Below are 21,292 nucleotides of genomic sequence, written 5' to 3' on the forward strand. Positions count from 1 at the left end.
CAGGAGAGCGTTCTGATCGGCAGAAAGGTTCTATATAGGTCTGCCAAGGAAGAATGCGCACGCCCAGCTTCAAACTTGCCGCGCACGGGACTGGATGGGCGCGTAGTCATGACAACGACAATTGTGTTGACAGCCGGTTGTCAATGCCTCCCCGAGCGCGCCATGGCGCCACCCGCCTACCGCTGTCCCATCTGCCAGGCTTCCAGCAAGAGCTTCCGTTCGCTGTTGCACCACGTGCAATGGTGGCACGGCTTCTGTCACGACTCGCCGCCCACCCCGGAGCATCGCGGCGAAGGCGACGTAAGAAGAGGATTCGCTGCTGCGCTTCACGCTTGCACGAGCCAGTAGCCCTGAGTGTGCCTTGCACTGGCGCGCCGGCTGGAAAGCGCGTGCCTTTGAGCTGTAACTCGTAGTTCAAAGGGAATAATAGCCTCCGTTGCTTTGCACTTGTACCGCGTAGTAATCAACAGTGCACTGAGCAAGCATGAAGAGATTGGCCGTGCGTACTTCTTTCATGTTTTTATAATAGCACCTTTCTTCAACTGTGATTAAATTACATCGAATTCTACGGGTTAGCCTAAGACAAGAAGGCATGTCGGGCTGAACCCGGCAAGCATTATTACAATGGCCCAAAGAGCATGTCTCGGGACTCTGCTATATTAACAACGGGAAGCTTTTTCAGTCCCACCACCAGATTTGGATGACCCACTTCTTATAATGTGCTCAGTACCTGCGACTATCACAGGTTGATTTAAAAAGAACCTTTCACCCCGCGCCCGCCCCCTACCTCCTCCCACTCTTTTTGTTTTCTTATTTGTATCTTATTCGCAACTTACGGCTTTCTGGGTCATGCGGTACAAGGTCGCAGGTTTCTGTTGGTTATTTCGCAATTCGTTTGGTACCGTATAGCGGTGAAGCATTTGGTATTTTTCCAGCTTCCACCGAATACAACATACTACCATGCACACTTTTTTATAACCTTCAGCGCTCTAACAGATGTAATTCATCAAATTTAATCACCTGTTTTCTCTGCAGAGTTACAGAGCTGTGCAAACGGAACCAATATTTCGAGTTCTTACTCAAAATATTGTACTAAAAGTAAGAATACGTGAAACTCAGCCACTGTGTAAAGCTTACTCCTATGCTCATCTTGTGCCAACATTTCACTTTCCAGTTTTTCTGTCGTTGAGCACCATGTTCACCATGTTATCCATGTTTCCTAACAGGCTTGGTTGAAGGATTTCAGTCGGAATATACAAAAAACGTTTCAGTTTCCAATTTTTGAGTGACGATCGAGCCGTTAGAGTACACGGCAGTTATAATCTGGTACAGCCTTTGACTAAGAGGCCTCGTGGGTCGTACGCTGCGTAAAGAAGGCCGCCACATGGGCCCTGGTAAAAGCACACGCCGCTGAAGCCTCAAGCACCCTCTTTACTCTCTTGTTATGCAAATGGCTTTCGTTGTCAACATTCCATTTGTTTTTCCTGCTTTACATTTCAGGGCGTTCCAAATTACGATCTTGTGAGGAAACGGGACGCTTACTTGCGTGAACAGGGCAAGCTACGTGCCAAGATTGATGACTTCTTTCATCGCACTGAAGCTAGGATGAAGTTGGACCGTGAAGCGCTGTCATATCAGTACGCCACCGACACCTTGGAGCCTCACATCTACCAGCGAGAAGGGCCACCCGCGGCCACCTTCTACCAAGAATTCTGGCCACTCACGGTTCCCAAAGAGGCGCAACACCCTGTTCATACTTTTACTGACTCTAGCGTTGTTAGATCTCGGGACAAAGTAGAAGCTGCTGTTCAAGCCACTAGAACCCGCAAACATCAAAGCACTGAGTTGATTAACTTCCGCAAGGACACCTACTGTGCAGCCAAGGACATGACACGCTCTCACGGTTCGAGCCACGGCGACGAAGCCATCGGACGAGCCACGCAGACAAAACCACCCCCGAAGCGCCTTGCGGGAAAGCCTCGCGTGAAGTTCGCGCTCAACGCCCGGGATACGGCGCCCTCGAAGCCAGCGTACCTTGCGGGTGAGAACGTTGAGCACTTTTCAGCACCCGCCGCATTCGTGCTTCCGCTTTTGTTATGAAGCCCGCATATAACGAACTGTGGCACCAGCGAATGCTGGGGAGGAATCTGAGGAATACGTGCTTCGTCTCACAAGTATACCATGCAGCAGCAGTGCAGGTACTGCGGCCACCTGAACCAATCAGGATGTCGCGCGCTCTATAATTGTGTTCCTCCGCGCCCGTATTCGCCGACTGGTGCCTCTATTTCTGGGGAAAAAAATTTGCAAACGATTACGATAGTTGGTAATGAGAAGTTTAAGCGAAGCTCTTCACACGGTGGCGTGTTATGCTGCTATAGCCACTCTCCGGGATCTTCCCGTGGCAGCCACCTTCCAGGTAGCGTTTAGCCCTGCTACCTGAGCAACTGTTTACGCCGACTACGAGGCGGAACGCAGGAACAGGCGCATAAGAGCTGCGCTCTAAAAGGAGTACCAGCAGTCAGCTGCTCTACCTTCGCAGCAAGTGGCTCTTGGCGTCTCTAACTTTTAAGGTGACACCGTTAAGTAGCCCGTTAAGTAAAAGCTGTTGTCGGTGTCAGCGTCCGCTGTCGCCTTCGCTGTTGACGTCGTTGACCATGAGCGAAAAATAAACGATAAATCCCCAAAGAAGGATCCTATAGCAGAACTTTTTGCTGGGCTAGTTGGTCCATTCTGACATTGGTGAAAACAGCGCGAAAGAAGAAGCCCGAAGGCGAAACGAGGAAGTGACAGGAAAGAGCGCTGACTGACAACTACACCTATAGGTGGGCCATCTAAATTACGTGACCTTGCGTCGTCATTGTCCAACTGATTGTGAGCAATGTGCCCACCTTGGCAGGTATCAGTTAAATGTCAATTAAATTTATGATTGGTCGCGAGAGGTTTTTCGGGGAGAGCCGCCCGGGTCGTACAAGCCCCGCCGGTGGCAGCACCTGCCATCGCAAGGTGGTGGCGTATTGCTTAATCGCTGCACCACTGCGCTAGGAGTAGTATGAGAACTCCCAGGGATCTATGAATGTAAAGTAGGGGATAGCGGGCTGTAGACACGGCCCCACATTTGTTGCAGATTCGGTGGCCAGCGAACACGTCCGCTCTGCCTGAGTGCCTTAAACGTTCCACCCTGCATGTGTCCAGCACCTCCTCTTATTTTCAAGCGCCATTCCATGTGGTGGCGCTACAACTCATTAAGGCTATCTCGTCATATTCTTAAGGCGGAGATTGCCCCTTAAATCTTTATTTTTCGATGCGATGCAATTTGAAGATTTTCAAGGGTAACTGCTTCACTTGCATGAGCCATGCACTTTACATGCACCATGCACTTTCGACGGACGGCGCGGACAGACGGACGATCGACTCGGCGGACGCCATGTTTGCGAATGGCGGAGCACCACTCTGCAGCAGGACTCCGGAACAGGGTGTCGAACCGGAACCGAACCGAACCGGAACCGGAACCTGAAACCGGAACCGAAACTGTATCGTAGTTTTTTCGCCTTCTTGGAACTGAACCCGAAACGGAACGATTCAAAGGAACTGTTCCGAACCGGTTCGGGACTCGGTTCAGCCCCACTGTCATTGCAACAAAGAATACTTCTTTTTTTTTTTTAACGAAATGAGATGCGTCAACACATATTTAGCCACCAAAAGCTGTCTGCGCTAGGCAGGGCGAAAATGACCCTAGGGCGCCACAACAAAATTGTGGATAGTCTGGTGTCTAGGAAAGTAACCTAACTGGCGCTCTGTAAGTGCTTTCGGAAATTATAAAACATTTTTATGCCAGGCTGATGCGAAATCTTTTGTTTATTAAATTCACATGTTTGCAGATTCACATGTTTACAGATAGTTTCACTCAAATTGTTAGCACTGCTCCAACTCATAAAGCTCTGAGTGAGAATACAGCTTCCCTTTATTTGTGTCATGTGCCATAAATATGTGAAACATAGGTGCAAGGACCCAGCCACGTTGTACAACACTTTTTTTCGGAGGCATTCGGTACCTCATACAGCCGATACAAAATAAGACCCGCCACGATGGCTGAGTGGCTGGGGCGTTCGGGTGCCGATCCGAAGGTCGCGGTTTCGACCTTGGTTGCGGCGGCCCCATTTCGATTGTAGCGAAATGCAAAAACTAGCGTGCGCTGTGTGTGGTCAACGCACGTTGAAGAAACCCCGATGGTCTAAGTTAATCGAGAGTATTCAAGTACAGCGTCCCTCATGACCCCCGTGTCGCTTCGGCACGCTTAAACCCACATAATGCTACTGTTATTACAAAATAATGACTGCGTAAATTGCTGTTCTTTTCAGAACCAGGATATTCTTTGTTGCACGTGACGGAAATAAGCAAGGGAAGACGGGCTTTTAGCAGCGGTAGAGGTATACTTAAGAGAAACAAATTAAATAGCGATTACACTAAGGTATAATGAGGAAAATGTATGCGCCAGCTGGCAAATGCAACAATGATTAAGTACAGAAAGATGCTTTTGCAGTAAAATGTAACTGAAGAAATGATTTTGTGTTACGGCGGCGCGCTGAAATGGTTCTGCCTATATACACACAAAAAAAAAAATGGATGCCAGTCGCTTGCGGGCGGCTTCGTAACGCTATTGTCGAACTTCTGCATATTGAATTCTCTGTCGGGCGGCTTATATCTGCCTCTCGCTTTCGCACCTCGGGTTCTTTGTGTCCGTGACGAGCGGTTTATGCTTATTGACATTCTGTTCTAGAACGCTTGGGTGACGGCACGTGCGCAGCATTCATAGCCCACCTTGGCTGCATTGAATCAAGTGTTTTTAGCGTCATGTCTCGGCAAGCAATATAAAAATCAATGGAATGGAAACAATAGAATGGAAAAATGAAAAAAAAAAAGCTGGACTTGAAGCAGAATTCAGTTCAGTTTATCACCTAAATGTTCCCCGTAAGGGACATTACAAATGATGTTTTCTTTTACAAAGAAAAAACATCTCGTGACAAGTAATCATTGAAAAAATGGTAATTTAAAAGCTGTAAAAATGAAGATGGGGCACGTGGTAGCAGCGATGTCTGGGGGAAGGCCGTTCCACTCTGTGGCGGTTGGGAAGAAAAAGGAAGCAGTGAATGTATAGCGCTTAGAGCTCGTGAGGTCGTGGGAACACTTTAGCAGTTACTGGGAGCTGCACTTTCGTAAAACCGACTCGAATACGAACAGTGTGTAGCTAAAAACCGAATCGAATACGAATCGAGCAGTGATAAGGTCGAATTGAATACGAATCGAATATTAGTGCTAATATTCGTTACTTATGCGAATATTAGTACAGAACGAACAATCGTGTGAAACACTGAAGCGCCAGGGGTGGCACTGCGGCACGGTGCTATAAGTTGAAAACCTAGGAAGTTAAAGATTTAGCTGCAAAAGACGCAACACTAATTCCCACGTTTCATAAAAGACCCGTTTCCCAAACATTTCACTCCAGAAACGCCGAGAACCAGGCCGGAGGGAACCTTTTACCTATTAGAAAACCTGTGGCTACCCGGCGGTACTAGAGCCACACCGCAGGAAACGAGGCTGGTGGCACCTATACGTATGAGCTATGGGCTCGGAGACGGAGCATCAAGGCAGGGTTTTGCTGGATTTGCATGAACCTTGCCGCGTAGTCCAGCCTTAGAAACTATGTACGAACATTATGAAAGCTGCCACACAAATGGACAGAGTCGTGGCGCTGAAACCTTCCTCCCGCTAGTCGCTGTATAAGCTATTCATATTTGAAAGGCTGTGCGCTAAAAAGACGTTCACAAGAAAAAGGATAGATACGACAGGAAAGAAGCGGAAAGCCTTACTAATGTATAAGCTACTGTTCACCCCGTTCATACTTTTCGCTAAAGGATGGTGCGCCGGGTCGGTGTGGGCCGTTTTCGGAACAGTCGTCGAAGAAAAATACGCCGGGCCTTATTCGAATCTCCTGCCGATTATTCGAAAAACTATTCTAAAAGTTGAGAACATACTCGATTCGAGCAGAATAATTTTGAAAATACACTGTTTGATTCGTTCGAATAATCGAATAGAAGGATATTCGATTCTCTATTCGAATTTTTCGAACGTTCACACACCCCTACAAAAGTTACATTTTTAAAGTTTGCCGATGGGGCGACTGACAAGCCAGTTTTGGGGCGGTGCGAAGGTGCATGTCTGTAGCTGCCGATACAAGACAGCTTCCCCTCTCAATAGGCACCCTGCACACGCCAGGCGCCTCCACCGTCGACTCGCGGTCAGCGCCACTGCCCAACCAGTTCTGCGTATGTGATGCTGAGAAAAGACAACTGATGGTTCCTCAGAGTGATGCTGTTCGCCAAGACAAGGCAAACATAGCAGGGGCGGCAGAGAAGACAGTTTGCGTAGACAGGGTGGTCGCACCTGGCGCAGTGCAGTTGTAAATCAGTGAAGGAGGCCTTCGTCCTGCCGGGGACGTAGTTTGGGGGATGATTATGATGATGATGATATTATTGAATCACGGCCACTGCCAAACAGCAATTGATAAGGGTGAAGATGGCCACAATAGCTCCATTGCATGTTTACAGCGGTATTCGAAGAATTGTATGGGGAATAAATACGTACAAGAGCCAACTTGGAACACCTCCACAGCATCCAGTTAGGTGAAGTATTTGCTTAGCATGATTAACTAAGGGAAGAACCACCGCGCATGACTGAAGACCTAAGGGAGCAAAGTATACCGGTAGGATGGAAGTTATTGGTTAACAGTTAGGGAGAGGCCCGAAAGCTTACTGCAGTGCTAGAGGCAGTCTTTTATGCGAAGCATATTACAATAGGTAACCCAAGCCCTTCGTGACGGTTACACGCCGTGCACACCACGTGACACAATGACGTCACGACAGATGAGAGACGGGGCTCCAACTTGTGCCGTCGCTACGGTTGCACGCCGTGCAGACCACGTGGTATGGTGACGTCACACCACGTGACACAATGACGTCACGACAGATGAGAGACGGGGCTCCAACTTGTGCCGTCGCTGCGGTTGCACGCCGTGCAGACCACGTGGTATGGTGACGTCACACAACGTGACACAATGACGTCACGACAGATGACAGACGGGGCTCCAACTTGTGCCGTCGCTGCGGTTGCACGCCGTGTGAATCACGTGGTATGGTGACGTCACACTCCCGCGCATTTTGAACGCGCGTTCACACTCGGTGTAGGTGAAACGCTCGCTCCACCGGGCAGGCGGACGCGGCTTCCGTGGCAATCCAGGCGCTCACCCAACGCGCGTCTCGGGGTTAGTCGGCGTTCCGCTGTAGCCATGCCGTTGTCTTCCCCCACGACGAAGGCTTCTAGTGGTTGTATTAAAATGACCAAGTATTCAACCAAGGAAAGCCATGTATTACCAAGCCTAGCCATCAATATGCTTCGCATCTGACTAGGCTTAACCTTAGCTAAGCCTCAGCCATTTTTTAGAGCACAGTCCCGTTCCAGGCTTCCGCGTTGTAGTCGGCATCGTAGTCGGCATCGTAGTCGTCGGCATCGCAGTCGTCGGCATCGTAGTCGTCGGCATCGTAGTCGTCGGCATCGTAGTCGTCGGCGTAGTCCTCGACGTAACCCGTCGTCCAAATAGCAGAGCGAAACGCCACCTGGAGGGTGCCTGCCAAAGGAAGACCCCGGAGGGTGGTTAGCAGCGTACGCCATCTTACAGGTCAAAGGTCATCCTTTCACCTGACAGGTTGTAGAAGAGCGAAACGCCACCTGCCACGGTGAAAGCTGAGGAATGGACAGCTGGAAGGTGGCTGCCACGTGAAGATCCCGAACGGTGGCAAAACTAAAATACGTGAAGAGCTGCGCTCAAACTTCACATTACTGGCTATCGTAATCGCCTGTCAATTTTTTCCCCACAGTGGACTCAGCTACGCAAACGCTGACGGCGGTGAATGAATCTGGATATAAAATGATCCATTCTGGCAGAGTCTACCTGCATCTGCTCAAGCCTTCGCAATTAAAATTTGAAAAATATTAGAAAAAGTGTACCTTGCGTGAAATACAACCTTTTCTAATTGACCGAGCAAGGCACACTTCATGGCCAAGCGTTTGCGCACAATTTTGTACTGACTTCACACACGGGGTTGTCGACTACAGACTTCCGCGCAGTGTCGCGATTGCTTACAATAGCTTAAAATATATTGACCCTATTGCAACCAAGTTATCGGGTTCAACACTTCGCTATTCTTTGCAACTGAAATTGAAGCATTTACTGTTAATCGTCTTAGGTTTAAGTGTACAGATGAAGTTTTGTAGCATTGATTCACTTCTGCAGAAAATGTCCTCGAGACAATCATCAAGTTCCTGTCAACCGAGGACCTTCTGATCTGTCGTCGAGTGTGCCGGGCATGGAAGCGCATCGTCGAGAGGCCCCAGCATTGGGTTCATATCGAGCTCAACCGTACCAGAGTTTCTGCGGAAGTAAGCACTGTCTCCTCCGGCCATCACACTAATACCTAATAACACATATCGTCCCCTCCCCTTTCAAAGCGAGAACTTTTGCTCCAGGTTTTTTCCGCACAGTATAACGATATCCCTTCATTTAAATCACTTCTGTCTTCAAACTGGCTTGGTGTCGACCAAACTGCACGCGACTTAGAGGGAATTATTCGAAACGTACAAAAGGCGGACATCGCTTACTATGAGAGGTTACCTGCCGAAACTGACGAAAGCCCGCGGCAGCTCGTGCGGATAACCGTAGATGACTAGTCGCTTCCCGTCAGTTCTTATCAATCACGTAAGACGCAAAGATTACGCCGCGGTGCTAGGCCAGCTTCTACCGTCCATACTGCTTTGCCACAGGTTAAATACTGGGAAGAGGAGAGGGCGGAAACCGTAACATTCTGACGGCGGGAGCGTGAGCATGATTCTCTCCAGGTCCAGTAAAACTCGAGAAGTAAAGCATGCTCAAGAACAGAAGCAAGAACACATTAATAAGACAAGAAATGAGGGCAAAAAGGGCTGTGGTGAAAAAAATGATCCGGGATAAGAGTGCGGAGGGACAACTCCCCACTTCGCGCATGGACCGCGCCCACAGCCAGGCGTGGTGCGAATAATCAGCGGGCAGAGGCACTGCACTACCCTGCACAATTAGCAGACACTATCGTCACCTTTCCCTTGGCATCGAAACGAAAAAGCCTTCGCATTTCTCGTTATGACGATCTATTCGATTGAATGCCTTAGTTTAATTAACCGATGTGTTTCTGGAGCGCATCTACCCAATCGCTACAGTAAAACAGCAAGCTGCGCTAGCTGGTGACGGCTGATGACTGGAAGAATGTCACTGGAGAAAGACAGCCACGCATGTTCTTTTCGTGGATGTCTTTGTCTTATAGAGCAGTAACGTTATTCCAGCCATGAGCCTTCACTAAAGTTTTTCTCAGGACTTTCCCCGAAATGCCGCTGCACCAAGAAACGTAGCACCCGACTCAATGACTGCAATCATTATAACGAGGGTATCTTGCCCTTGTATTTGCCGGCGTGAATTCTTCAGATGAAGTCTAGTGCTTATGCCCATATATACATCTTTCAAAGGGAGGCGCAAGAACAGCGTAAAAGGAGGGTGGGAGATAGAGTTGTCTTTCAAGTTTATTTTGGTTTTGTAGGGTTTAACGTCCCAAAGCGACACAGGCTATGAGGGACGCTGCAGTGGAGGGCTCCGGGTAGTTTGGACCACCTGGGGTTCTTTAATGTGCACTGACATCGCACAGTACACGGGTCTCTGGCATTTCGCCTCCATCGAAATGCAGCCGCCGCGGCCGAGATCGAACCCGCGTCTTTCGGGTTAGCAGCCGAGCACCATAACCACTAAGTCATCGCAGCGGCCCATCAAGTTTTTTTTTTTTTTTAAGAGCTGCCACTAGTTTCTCAAGAAAGCAATCTTATCTCGTCACTAATTGCTTGACCAGACGAATATGAAGAAGTGAGGTCTGATTCCACTTGAACTATTAAGAAGCAGATCTTTAAAACACTCATTGTAAGTGCTCTGCTTGCCCCCCCCCCCCCCCCCCCCCCCCCCCTACCTCTCAGTTTTTCCTGCCTTATCGAAACACAGCGTAACTTGCAAGTACGTGGATGTTCAGATAATTCTTTTCTGATTCACAATTCAGCGCAAAAGACATTAGGACGGCTGACGCGTTATCTTCTTTGTAGCTTTTCAGCGAAATGGCAGCCTGGTGCTCGGCCACTGAAAGCCTGTCACTGCAAGGTAAGGCTCATTTCGCTATCGGAAAGGACGAACAGAATGAATCCAGTTCACAACCATTCCGTAGCCGCAGCCGAGGCCAGTGGGATGTGAACACACGCACTCACCTCTGGTCGCTTTCTTTTCCAGCTCTCGAAGCGACGCCTGAAACCCACAAGGGTGTGCCTGGCTATGCCACGTGCGTATCAGACATTGATCAGTGCCGTCCTGCAGGAGATTATGTTCTGCCATCCAAAATTAATTAAATTATAGTTATTATATTACTATTATTTTCAACAAGAAATTAAATGAATATAATTTAATGTCAAATTATGCTCTGGCGTCTTTTTTAAATCGTTCAAAAATGCGTACATGCAGATGCATGCATGAGTGCCGCATGTTGCGAACATTTCCCGGTCAGAGCGATCATGGACATAGGGCCGTGCGGCGACGAAATAATAGCTGCAACTCGCCGGCTTCGCAATGATGGCAAAGAGAGGTTCTGCGTCTGACCTCGAGGTCCTGCGAATTTATGCAGCTGTTTCATAAAAATATGGATGCATTCCTACTCCTTACAGAGGTAACTTGGTCTGGAAATTTGCAACAGATGGTTGCACGCACGCACGCACACTTCATTCAAAACAGCATGATTTTCAGTCTTGGTCCCCTGAGCAAATGGTGTGGTTCATTGGTTTCTTTGCAGGGCTCATCTGGAACACGGTTTAGAGAAACTGCTGATGACTTGTTCGAAAACGTTGAAAGTGCTTACAGTGGTCGGCTGTGACAATCTGCTGACGGACAGGCAAGTTCCTGGTGAAGAAAACTGTTGTGCATTCATCGTGCACTGAGTAAGGTCGCGACATCCTGCAATCGCGCCAAAGATCGAATCTGCTGAAAGAATCGTGTGAGATTACTGCAGCACTACCTGTTATACTGGGATCGGGAGATTTACAACGAGTTGAGTTGTCTAACAACTGTTGTGAAGTCCTGCGCACACCAAAGTTTGTGAAGTGCATGTCTGGAGTAACATGCGATTCCTGCGACTTTCCAAAAAAAAAAAAAATACAACAAACGAGTATATGCATCAATGAGTGGCCGGCAAAATGCAACAGACCTACTGACAGCTACAACGAAAAGAGACACTTGTGAGAAGCAACTGTAACGGAAAGGAAATATTCTTTCGAACAACCAGCAGCAGAAAGTTTCAGTGCTTGAGCAAAAACACTGTACAGTCGCCGCTTCCGCTAGTGGAGGGCTATTACGTATAACCCCTTTGCCAAATGTAACCAAGCAGCAGGTTTTTGCATCGCAACCATATAGAGGAGTCATTACGGAACCCCTAAGGACCGAAATGTGTTGAAACGTGACGACAGGGACTCACCTTACTTTACACAGATTCAGATCTTAAAAGCTTCTGCAAGTGCTTCGCTACGCCGCTAAGAAAGGAACCACTGTTGCCCGGTTACTTTTGGCAAAGGGGGTGCCTATGCACAAGCCGATTACCTCAGAACTTTCTGCTAAGATTTTTCATGCGAACATCTCGCTCGAATATTCCGCGCATATACACTCCGCACTAAAAGCATCGCTATTTTTCCTCAGTTCAAATACTGGAAATACCATAGTAAGGTTTTTTAACTGCTAAGGTTTTGCGCAAAATATGTAGAGGCACATCACGCCACAGAGCAGACTGAAGGCAGGTAACTGCCATACTATCTTTCACAGTTTTACATCGACAGCTGTAAATGGGAACCACCCCCGGATTCGCAGCGTTGGAGTAGACGTCCGCACCGCAAGGGCGCCTACTTTCAGTCACTGATATAACCGCTTCACGTGGCCACTCTTTCTACATTAGCAAATATCGCATTTCGCTTTCTATTTCTCACAGTTCAGCTCGATGCAGCAAGAAAAAGGTCTGACGTTCCCCTGCCAGCCAGAGAGACCGTTACTCATGTGGGCCTGAGCCATGCGAGTCACTTGGGCCGTGGAGGTCACGTGGCCCAAATGACCGCATAAAGTCATGTGTGTTCTTGAGTGGGGGAAATGAAGGCGGCAGAAGGTGGGCTGCGGTACAGCAGCCACTTCTTGCCTGAAGGAAAGGTGGACTGTGTGGGGAGTTGCCAGGCCAGCCCAATCATGATTTTCTTTTGGAAGCCCTGTTCGCCTTTTTTCTGACGGCCGAACTGCCGCCGCCACTACGTGACGATATCAGTCCTCCTTTAACTTATGCACAGATAGATTATTACAAAAAATAGCTGAACGGTTGGACAGTGAATGCAATTCTGGACGCCTTTTACTGAATTTTAACGGGGTACCACATTCCCCTCTCGCATGCAGGGTCCTGTGGCTGGCGAGCGCGTGCCCGTTCCTCGAGGCGGTGGCCTACGTAACCGCCTCCCACGTGACTCTCCCAGAGGCACTGTGGTCCCTGGGAGCAGGATGCAGACGCATCAAGGCGCTCATCGTGCCGCCCTTAGACCCGCAGTGAGTGTGGTGCGGACCAGAACACGCGCTAGTGTTTTGGTTTCCCGACGGCGTTGCCGGAAATTGGGGATTGCTCCTCCCCCTGTCCTTTCTACTATCCCCTCCCCTCTTTCTTTTCACTCCTACACTCTGCCTGCTATCCTTTATTTCCGCTGCCCCAGGTCAGGTGCTTCCAGCAGCGATAGCAGATGCCGGGGTAGAAAAAATTGTTTTACCTTCCATATTCAATGCAAAATAAAAACCACTACTACTGCAAAAGCAATGTAAATTTTACGTATTAATACGACTACCTGAGGATGCTATGCTACCCCAACAATATGTGATACAGCAACGTCATTACTACTTGCACAGCTAGTTCGACTTCTGCAATCGACGAATAAAGTTAAACGTAGATAACCTCGCTTGAACACAACTGCTAACTTTGTGTCCGTCCGTTGCTGCAGCAATAACATGTGAGGCGTTGTGGCGCCCACTGTGAGGTGAACCGTACTGTTAGCACTCTTACTGTGGTTTCTACCTACACTTGGTACTTGCATTTTATTTTTCATGTTGTTCCGTCAAGAACTGTTGGCGCAAAACAAACTCCTCGAGATCAAGTATGAATCACGCAAGGAGTAGCTGTTTCCTTTTCACCGTATTTTTGAAAAAAAAAATAAAAAAATACGAGGAACTTTAGCGGCTAAAGTTGTGAAAGGCGAAAGCCTGAGTGCTGCATTCTGCTACGCGATTGTTCACTGCACATTTTGTTGGTGCATTAATTAACTGCCAATTAATGACGCTTAAGCTTCGCCTTTAGGAGTGGAACGCGACAGCGCGTTGTAGCGCTGCCACGGAGTCCAAGGAACGCCACCACCCGTTCGGCGCGATGCGTTTCGCTTTGAACGCAACGCTTTTTGAGGAAAGGAAATGGGGCTGTAATTCTCTGTCATCTCGGTGGACACCTGAGCCGTACCGTACAGGAAGGGAGGAAGTGTGAGTGAAAGAAGAAAGAGGGGCCGTAATGAAGAAAATGAAAATTGTATTTGAGGAAAGGAAGTTGCGCAGTAACTGTCTCACATATTTCGGTAGACACCCGTCAAAATTCGCGCGCGGTGACGTCACGACAATTTGGACCAATCTGAAACGCGGACAAATACGCCTTGCTCGTTGGTAAATTGGTTTTTGAGGAAAGGAAATGTATCTGTCTCTCATACCTCGGTGGACACCTAAACCTCGCCGTAACGGGAAGGGAGGAAGATGGGAGTGGACGAAGACACCGTATTCACTAGACGCACCTTTGTTCATTCCAAACCATCGAGCTGGCATTGTGGAGTGGTAGCGTGCTCGACTCGCACTCCGGAGACCGGGGTTCGATTCCCAAGCTCGGCCAATTTCTTACTCGGTTTTATTTATTTATCTGGTATGACTAGAAAGGTTAATTAGACTAATTGGTTAAGTAAGCAATTAACTAAACTCAGTCTCCACTTATTTGGAGCATCACTATACGATCCCTTTAATTGGTTGCATGGTTAGTAGCCAAAGTACGATTGGCCCCGTTTGAAATTCGCGCACTGTGACGTCACGACCGTTTCGACCAATTGAAAAGCGTGGCATTTCTGTCGACAGCTCCTGCTTACAACGATGAGGCGTTAAAGGCTTCCGCCTTAAAAACAAAAAAACACGTGCCATTCATACGACTTTCGTCACCATATCTGGAGTACCGCCTTCCGCATAGTTGACGCGAAGGCCCAAGCTCGTGGCCTGGACTGGCATGAGCGCCGCAGGGCGTTAGCCGCTGGGTCCGAGACCATTCTAGAGTGGCTGCGGGGCACCCGCGCTATCGTCGGCCGCTGCAAGCACATCGTGCTGTATGATCCTGGACCCAGCGGCCAAAGCTCTGCGGCGATCAGTCCATGCCACGAGCTCGGACACGAAGAGGAACTACAGGGACTATATAAGTTCGCCAAATGATTAGGTAATTACTGCATTAACGAACAGTTTAATTATTACATCTCCCTCATATGTTACTATAAGAATAAAGGGCATCGTCGCCCAACTAAAGGCTATTGTTTTATTTTTATTTTACCGAATCCATGGCCGCTGCGTGGTTTGAGGCTGTTTTCTACATCTTCCGCAAGCTCGCTTGCCCGTACGAGCCGTCACAAACTCGAATCATGCTTCCAAAGCAGATGAGAGATGTCAGTACGTGTTCACAGTGCTGTCTGCTTCCTCAGAAATCAAAAAAAGGATGACACGCTCACCTTTTCCGGATAGGAAAATGGGTAGAGTTGCGTTCTATTACGTCAACTTCACATACAGTAGTTCCAATTAAAGCGGTGATTACTCCGTTAAAAAGTTAGGGACTAATTACTCATTAATGCCCACCTGGGCGCAACCATACGGCTACAAAGTAAAGCTGCAAAACTTTCTCAGAATCTTTGCAGATGAAGAAAAATTGATCCTGATATCCTAGCACCAAAGCCTGTCCGCGGCAGTCACTTATACGAACCATCAGTCTGCTGGCCGCCCCGATTGGTGTAGCTGCTAATTTGCTGAGAAAGCAGCATAGCTTTTATTTATTTTCTTTAGCTTCGCTCAAGTGGGTGCTATATAAGCAATTACTCTCTCAACGAAGTCCACAAAAGCTGAATGAGTTATTCAAAATAGTTTAATCGGACAAATAAATTTCTCATTCGATTTTTTCGCTTATGCAATTTAGCCTCTACGAAAATCGTACTTCGATAAATGTTTTTCAACTTTGCGACAGGAATATATAATGCTGCGAGGCTTCGTTTTTTTTTTTTTTTTTCAATGTTCTCGGCCTGCCTGCCGTCACCACAACGTTACATTATTGGCTGTGGCTACAGTTCCGTCCAGACGGAACTACAATTTGCGCTAGAGTTCCGTCTAGACGGAACTACAACTTGCGCCAAAGTTCCGTCCAGACGGAACTGCATGTACCGATGGGGTTCCGTCCAGACGGAACTGTATCTGACACCATACAGTTCCGTCCAGCATTATCTGCCACAAGAGTTATGTCAAGACGGAATTAAAGCTGGCGTTAGGGATTGGGAAACCAGTTTGCTTGCAGACTTTTTCATGTCCATTTAAAAAAGTGGCAATCCTGTTCCGCCTAATGTGTGACAGGATATTCTGCTGCATCATTTTATTTTCCAAGCAGTCAGTGAGAAATGGCAATAGATCGAGTTTTGGCTTGGGTTTGTTGGTGCGTTCGCATGATGCTTGTAGACCGTTTTTGTACGTCTTAGTCTTTTTCGCGCTACGTCATCTTGCAGCACAAATAGCGACATTGCTTCACATCACTTCGCGAAGAGTTTCTGCACTCTGCTTCTAACAGTGTCATTTTCCTGATCCTGCATGCATGCACGGAAGTTATACCTTCGAGGATGTCACTAAACGCAGTACGCGGACAGATATTTTGGTGCTGTATACATTCGTAGAGAGAACATCTGGATACAGTTTGGTCAACTGGTTATTCCAGACGCAAAGGAATGCTTTATGTGGGTAGAAATCACCCATTTTGAATAGTATGGGCCGTACGGACATTAGACAGTTGTAGACGTAGAACCTTCACGCACGTAAACGTGAGCAGTCTACGTAGCGTACGCTCGTGTCGCTTCGTACAGTTTAGCTACACGTGCGGGACGCAAACTGTGTAGATGTGGAACGCAAACCTAAAAAATGCGCTATCATGTTGAGCCGCGCCATCTAGTACAGATAAAGAAAACTAATTTTGCTTAGTCGAGCTGCTTGGAGCGGAGCCAGGCCAAGCCGCAGTGCGGGCGGTAAACCCTTCCCCCTTGTCTTCTGACAAACGTTGAGCGATTTTATTCCACCGAACTGTATGTTGCATGTTACCTTCAAAGGGATGGCATTCTTTCACGCCCCGCATCATATTTAAATCATTGCTTTTCGAGAAGCGAAGGCGCGCTGGTGTCCCACTCATGTTGACGTCTGCGTACGGAGCCAAAACGTGCACCGTTTTGCTTTTCCCGCTGACTGTGCCGAGGGTCTCGCGATATCCCGCTAGGTTTTGAGCTTCGCGTGGTCTCGCGAGACCGTCGGCACACTCGTTGCTATGACGACCACAAACGCTTCTCCGTCAGGCATAGAAGCTGCTGAAACGGATTTCTATCTGGAAAACAAAAGCTAGTTCTCACCTAAAACGTCATGCGAGAGCAAGAATGGACCAACTGAAGGCAAATACAGCACAGCACGATACCACGTCGAAGGATTAGCGACGAAGCTGTTATCGTTGTGAAGCGGGCGGGCAGGGCGCCGCCATCTTGCCAATGCCACGTACGCAAGCAACGTGAAGACCGCAACGCAAAGATCCCAATCTCACGTTCGTCCGTGCGACCCACACAGACACTTCAACTTCACGTTCTGCGCATGCGCACTGGTGACGCGTAAGCGCTCTACTTACGTGAAGCTTCTGTGTACGTGAAACTAAAACTGTCTATTGTATGGACGGAACTCTAGCTGCAGTAAATATTCCGTCCGGACGGAACTGCAGCAGCAGCAAATGTTCCGTCTGGACGGAACGCTAGACACTCCGTACATTATTAGCGCGCACAGTCGAAACCGGATATACCCAACTCGAAGGGGATCGCGAAATGGTTCGATATATCGATATTTTGACATGTAAAAAATGACAAAAAATAAGCTTATCTGTGACCTACAGGCAAGAGCGCTTTGACCCACACTAGTGACGCGCTTTTTGCAGCGACTTACCGCCCGCCGGCGTGCTGGCAGCGCCCCGCTCGCTAGGCCTTGGTCATGGCCTCCGAGATCGCCCGCGTGTTGGTGATCTTGGAGACCATGCCTCAGTGACCCTAGTTCGCTTTGCATCCAAGCTGCAGAGGACGCTTCTTTCGAACTAGCCACTGCTTTACTTACTTCAGTGGTCATATTGCATCATAAGTTCAGCAATAAAATTTCAATAAGGAAGAGTGTCGGGCACGGAGACACGGTTTCGCCAATGCTATTCTATTCACCGCCACTTTACAGGAGGTGTCCCGCGGAGGCCTGGATTGGGAACAGTTGGGGATAAGAGTTAATGGAGAATGCCTAAGTAATTTGAGATTATCTGATGTTATTGCTTTGCTAAGTCACTCAGGGGATGAACTGCGAAGTATGAGCAATGAATTAGACAGTCAGAGAGACAGGCAAAATTGACATACAGAAGACCATAGTAATGTTCAACAGTCTCGCCAGGAAACAGCAGTTCACAATTGGTAGTGAGGGGCTAGAAGCGGTAAGGAAATACGTCTACTTAAGGCAGGTAGTTGCTGCTGATCCGGATCATGAGAGGGAAATAACTAGAAGAATAAGAATGGGGTGGAACGTATGAGGCAGGCTCTCTGAGATCATGAATGGTAGCTTACCAATATCCCTGAAGAGAAAAGTATACAACAGCTGTATCCTACCGGTACTCACCTATGGGGCAGAAACGTGGAGGCTAACAAAGAGGGTTCAGCTTAAATTAAGAACAACGCAGTGAGCTATGGAACGAAAAATGACAGGTGTAACGTTAAGGGACCGGAGGCAGGCAGAGTGGGTGAGGGAACAAACTAGGATTAAAGACATCCTAGTCGAAATCAAGAGGGAGAAATGGTCTTGGGCAGGGCATGTAATGCGAAGGCAAGATAACCGCTGGTCCTTAAGGGCAACGGAGTGGATTCCAAGAGAAGGCAAGCGTAGCAGGGGGAACCAGAAAGTTAGGTGGGCGGATGAGATCAAGAAATTTGCGCGGATACGGTAGCTGCAGCTGGCAAAGGACCGGGTTAATTGGAGAGGCACGGGAGAGGCCTTTGCCCTGCAGTGGGCGTAGTCAGGCTGATGATGATGATGATGACTGTTCATCAAATTCTGTTACCAGTGCACAATAGTGTGACCGCTCATTAAAATTAAGGTGCAGTTGGCTTTCGCAACGTCTTCGGCGGCGAAGTACGCCAGGAGAGGGCCACCACTAGGCTTTAGTAAGGTTGGCACCCCCCCCCCCCCCTCACAGCGATGCGGAGTGAAAAATGAGAGCAGGAGATGGAAGGCCACCCTCAACCACAGCCGATGTCCACCTTGTCACATGGTTTCACAGCGCTAGCGCTGCCAGCAGGTGCCCTAGGCCGTGCAGCTAACCCGTCGCTGCGCGCGAAAAGTGTTCGAAGTGCGTCATTAGGCAAAGCGCCACTTGCAGCGGCGTGTCGTATAGTTCGACGCATGGAATGGCCGGCGAAATTATTGTTCGATATACTGCGCGACTTTCCTATACTTTTGCATGGGGTTTTCGAGAGGCTAACAGATGTTCTGTTGACGCAAAGCTTTGTAATGGTTATATGTTCGTATCTCAAAGCTGCCGGCACGCGGCTTTATAGCGTGGGCAGATTTGTCTCGAATTATGGCACCCAGGCGGAACCGATTCTGCTTTGTTCGAGACTGTTGTGGTTGCTTTGCACGCCATGCCTCGAAGTTTCGTTATCAGTGTTAAACTGAGTGCAGCCGAGAGCGGCGGGCATTCTGTTCGACGACCGCCGAGCACGCTGTTGCTATCGCCGCCGTCGAGTCGACTATTCACTTCTTAGTGGGCGCGAGTCAGCCCCAATAAAATTTGTTTTAGAAGCCATATTCGCTGTATTCCTGAATGCCGGACTGCCGTCACCAACACGTGACACTATATAGCCACTAATTAAAAATATCCGCGTTCGATATATCCGGCTTCGACTTTAATACTTTGGAGAGCCATGTACCTATATTGACATTTCTATAAACCTGATCAGTCTCCATTTTGTTTTTGTTTTTTTTTTTTGCTTTCGCGCCTTATGCGTGTAGGTAACCACTGCGTGCGGCAATCTTCTACTTGCAGAAAAAGGCAAGGCTACGCTGGCCATCGGGTCTGCCAGATGTTGGGAAAGTGCTGGCCTAAGCTGCAGGTCCTGTGCGTCGGCGGAAGGAGCCTCACGTTGGCCAGCGTCTGCTGCGTTCGTACGTCCGTTCATTTCGGTTGTTTCTGACAAGTAAAACGAAGCAACATTTCGAAAACAAATCAAGCTGCCCTCGCGCGATGCAATTCCATGTCACCGAGCAAGCGCACAAGCCGGCAGTTATTCCTCTTTTAATTCCAACACTTGCCGTATGGCATAAGTTGGGGCTGCCGATATACTAGAGATAGTCGGGCAGTCTATTCTGCAGGAACATGAGAAGGCTGCGGCTGTTATTGCTGTCTGTAAGCCTTTCATGTGGCTCAGTTGAATTTCCTGCAATATTCGTGTCCTTGAAGCATTTGTTCCTGCACGCGTGCAAAACAGGTGAACCTCTGGCAGTTGGAAGCTGATATCTCCATGTTGGCTCTAACGTGCCTTTTTGGCTAAAACACCCTTACGAACAAATTTTAGAATGCGTCTTGCCTTAGTGAGGATGAGCGACTCTCCCTCCTTCGGTCGATTTTTAAATGCGCCTTACTAAGGAGCCCTTTGTGGGGCCTCGTCGGCAGCGTCCTTTCCTTGAGGTACAGCCAGCCAAATCTTCAGCTGGCGGGCGTGACGGCCGCTTTTTCTGCGCTCGTGCTCTTTGTGACGAAGCAATCTTGGGGAAAGCTCAATATTAAGGAGGGGTTTAGTGAGCCTCTGCTTAAATTTGATATCTCAGCAAGTTTGCGCCGTCATAAGCTGCAGGAGCACGGAAAACGCAGCCGTTGCGCAGGCCAGCTAAAGATTTGGCCGGCTGTGCAACGCTACCTTAATGCTTTCTTACTTGGTTGCTTGACCTGAACGCATGCCTCACTGCACAACCACGTGCTCTGCGCTTGCGCAGTAGGCCGTCTCCAGCGGCTGCCGTTACGACGAGTTCACAAAGGCAGAGCGAACATTTGCTGCTGCACTGCCGCTGCGCTGTAAACAACGGGTTGTTGCCAGATAAACTATGTTTTCCTGCCAAGCTACCTAGAGCACTGAAACAATGTGCCTAAAATGCAAAACCATAGCACATAATAGGCGCGTGTACCTGAAGGTAAATATAACGGTATAGATAAGCACTTGCTTTTTTTTCAGTTTGAACTAACATATTTCTGTTGACAGGCGCATATTCCTAACACCAGACACGTACAAGTGGCTGAGTGCCTCCTTACCAAGGAGCACCTAGGAACGGCACGAAAATTAGATGGCTCCCTTCAGCGCTTCTCTGAGTTAAGGGAGAAAGGAGGGCTACTCATATGAGGTAGCGAAATCGAGTAAGCAAAGGAGTACTCTGAAATTTATGTCAAATGAACTAACGTGCTCCTGGCAAACTTCAGCCTTGAGCTGCAGAACGCTACGGAAGAGCTCAAGGGAAGAGTCTGTGGGTTGCTTCTGAGAACAGACTGAAACGCTACACTCGGAAAAGGCCCCGCCGCGGTGGCTCAGTGGTTACGACGCTCGGCTGCTGACCCGAAAGACGCGGGTTCAATCCCGACCGCGACGGCCAAACTTCGATGAAGGCGAAATTCTAGAGGCCCGTGTACTGTGCGATGGCAGTGCACGTTAAAGAACCCCGTGTGGTCGAAATTTCCGGAGCCCTTCACTA

General features: G+C 48.6%; 2 protein-coding genes across 2 annotated transcripts in view; both read left to right on the forward strand.

Moving 5' to 3' along the window:
- On the forward strand, nucleotides 1-12,740 carry LOC149349551 (uncharacterized). The gene is made up of 7 exons (XM_089575466.1): nucleotides 1-300; nucleotides 1,501-2,041; nucleotides 8,348-8,493; nucleotides 10,225-10,279; nucleotides 10,406-10,454; nucleotides 10,959-11,057; nucleotides 12,590-12,740. The coding sequence occupies exons 1-7, from the start codon at nucleotides 109-111 to the stop codon at nucleotides 12,738-12,740; spliced, it is 1,233 nt and encodes a 410-aa protein (XP_089431592.1). The 5' UTR covers nucleotides 1-108.
- LOC149349552 (F-box only protein 41-like) overlaps nucleotides 12,577-21,292 on the forward strand; it is a 17,659-nt gene continuing 8,943 nt past the window's right edge. Inside the window, exons 1-2 of the mRNA XM_089576792.1 lie at nucleotides 12,577-12,736; nucleotides 19,599-19,717. Coding sequence (XP_089432918.1) covers nucleotides 19,636-19,717 — 82 coding nt within the window. The 5' untranslated portion in view covers nucleotides 12,577-12,736; nucleotides 19,599-19,635. The remainder of the gene's footprint in view (nucleotides 12,737-19,598; nucleotides 19,718-21,292) is intronic.

The sequence above is a fragment of the Amblyomma mixtum genome, chromosome 3 (genome assembly GCF_055824585.1).
Source record: "Amblyomma mixtum isolate Tamu chromosome 3, ASM5582458v1, whole genome shotgun sequence".
Taxonomy (NCBI): domain Eukaryota; kingdom Metazoa; phylum Arthropoda; class Arachnida; order Ixodida; family Ixodidae; genus Amblyomma; species Amblyomma mixtum.

Bases quoted from the DNA above. Each gene is read 5' to 3' on its own strand.
- LOC149349551 (XM_089575466.1), top strand. From the start codon at position 109: ATGACAACGACAATTGTGTTGACAGCCGGTTGTCAATGCCTCCCCGAG. The intron at 301-1,500 runs GTAAGAAGAGGA...TTTACATTTCAG, and splicing joins AGCATCGCGGCGAAGGCGAC to GGCGTTCCAAATTACGATCT. The intron at 11,058-12,589 runs GCAAGTTCCTGG...TCTCGCATGCAG, and splicing joins GACAATCTGCTGACGGACAG to GGTCCTGTGGCTGGCGAGCG.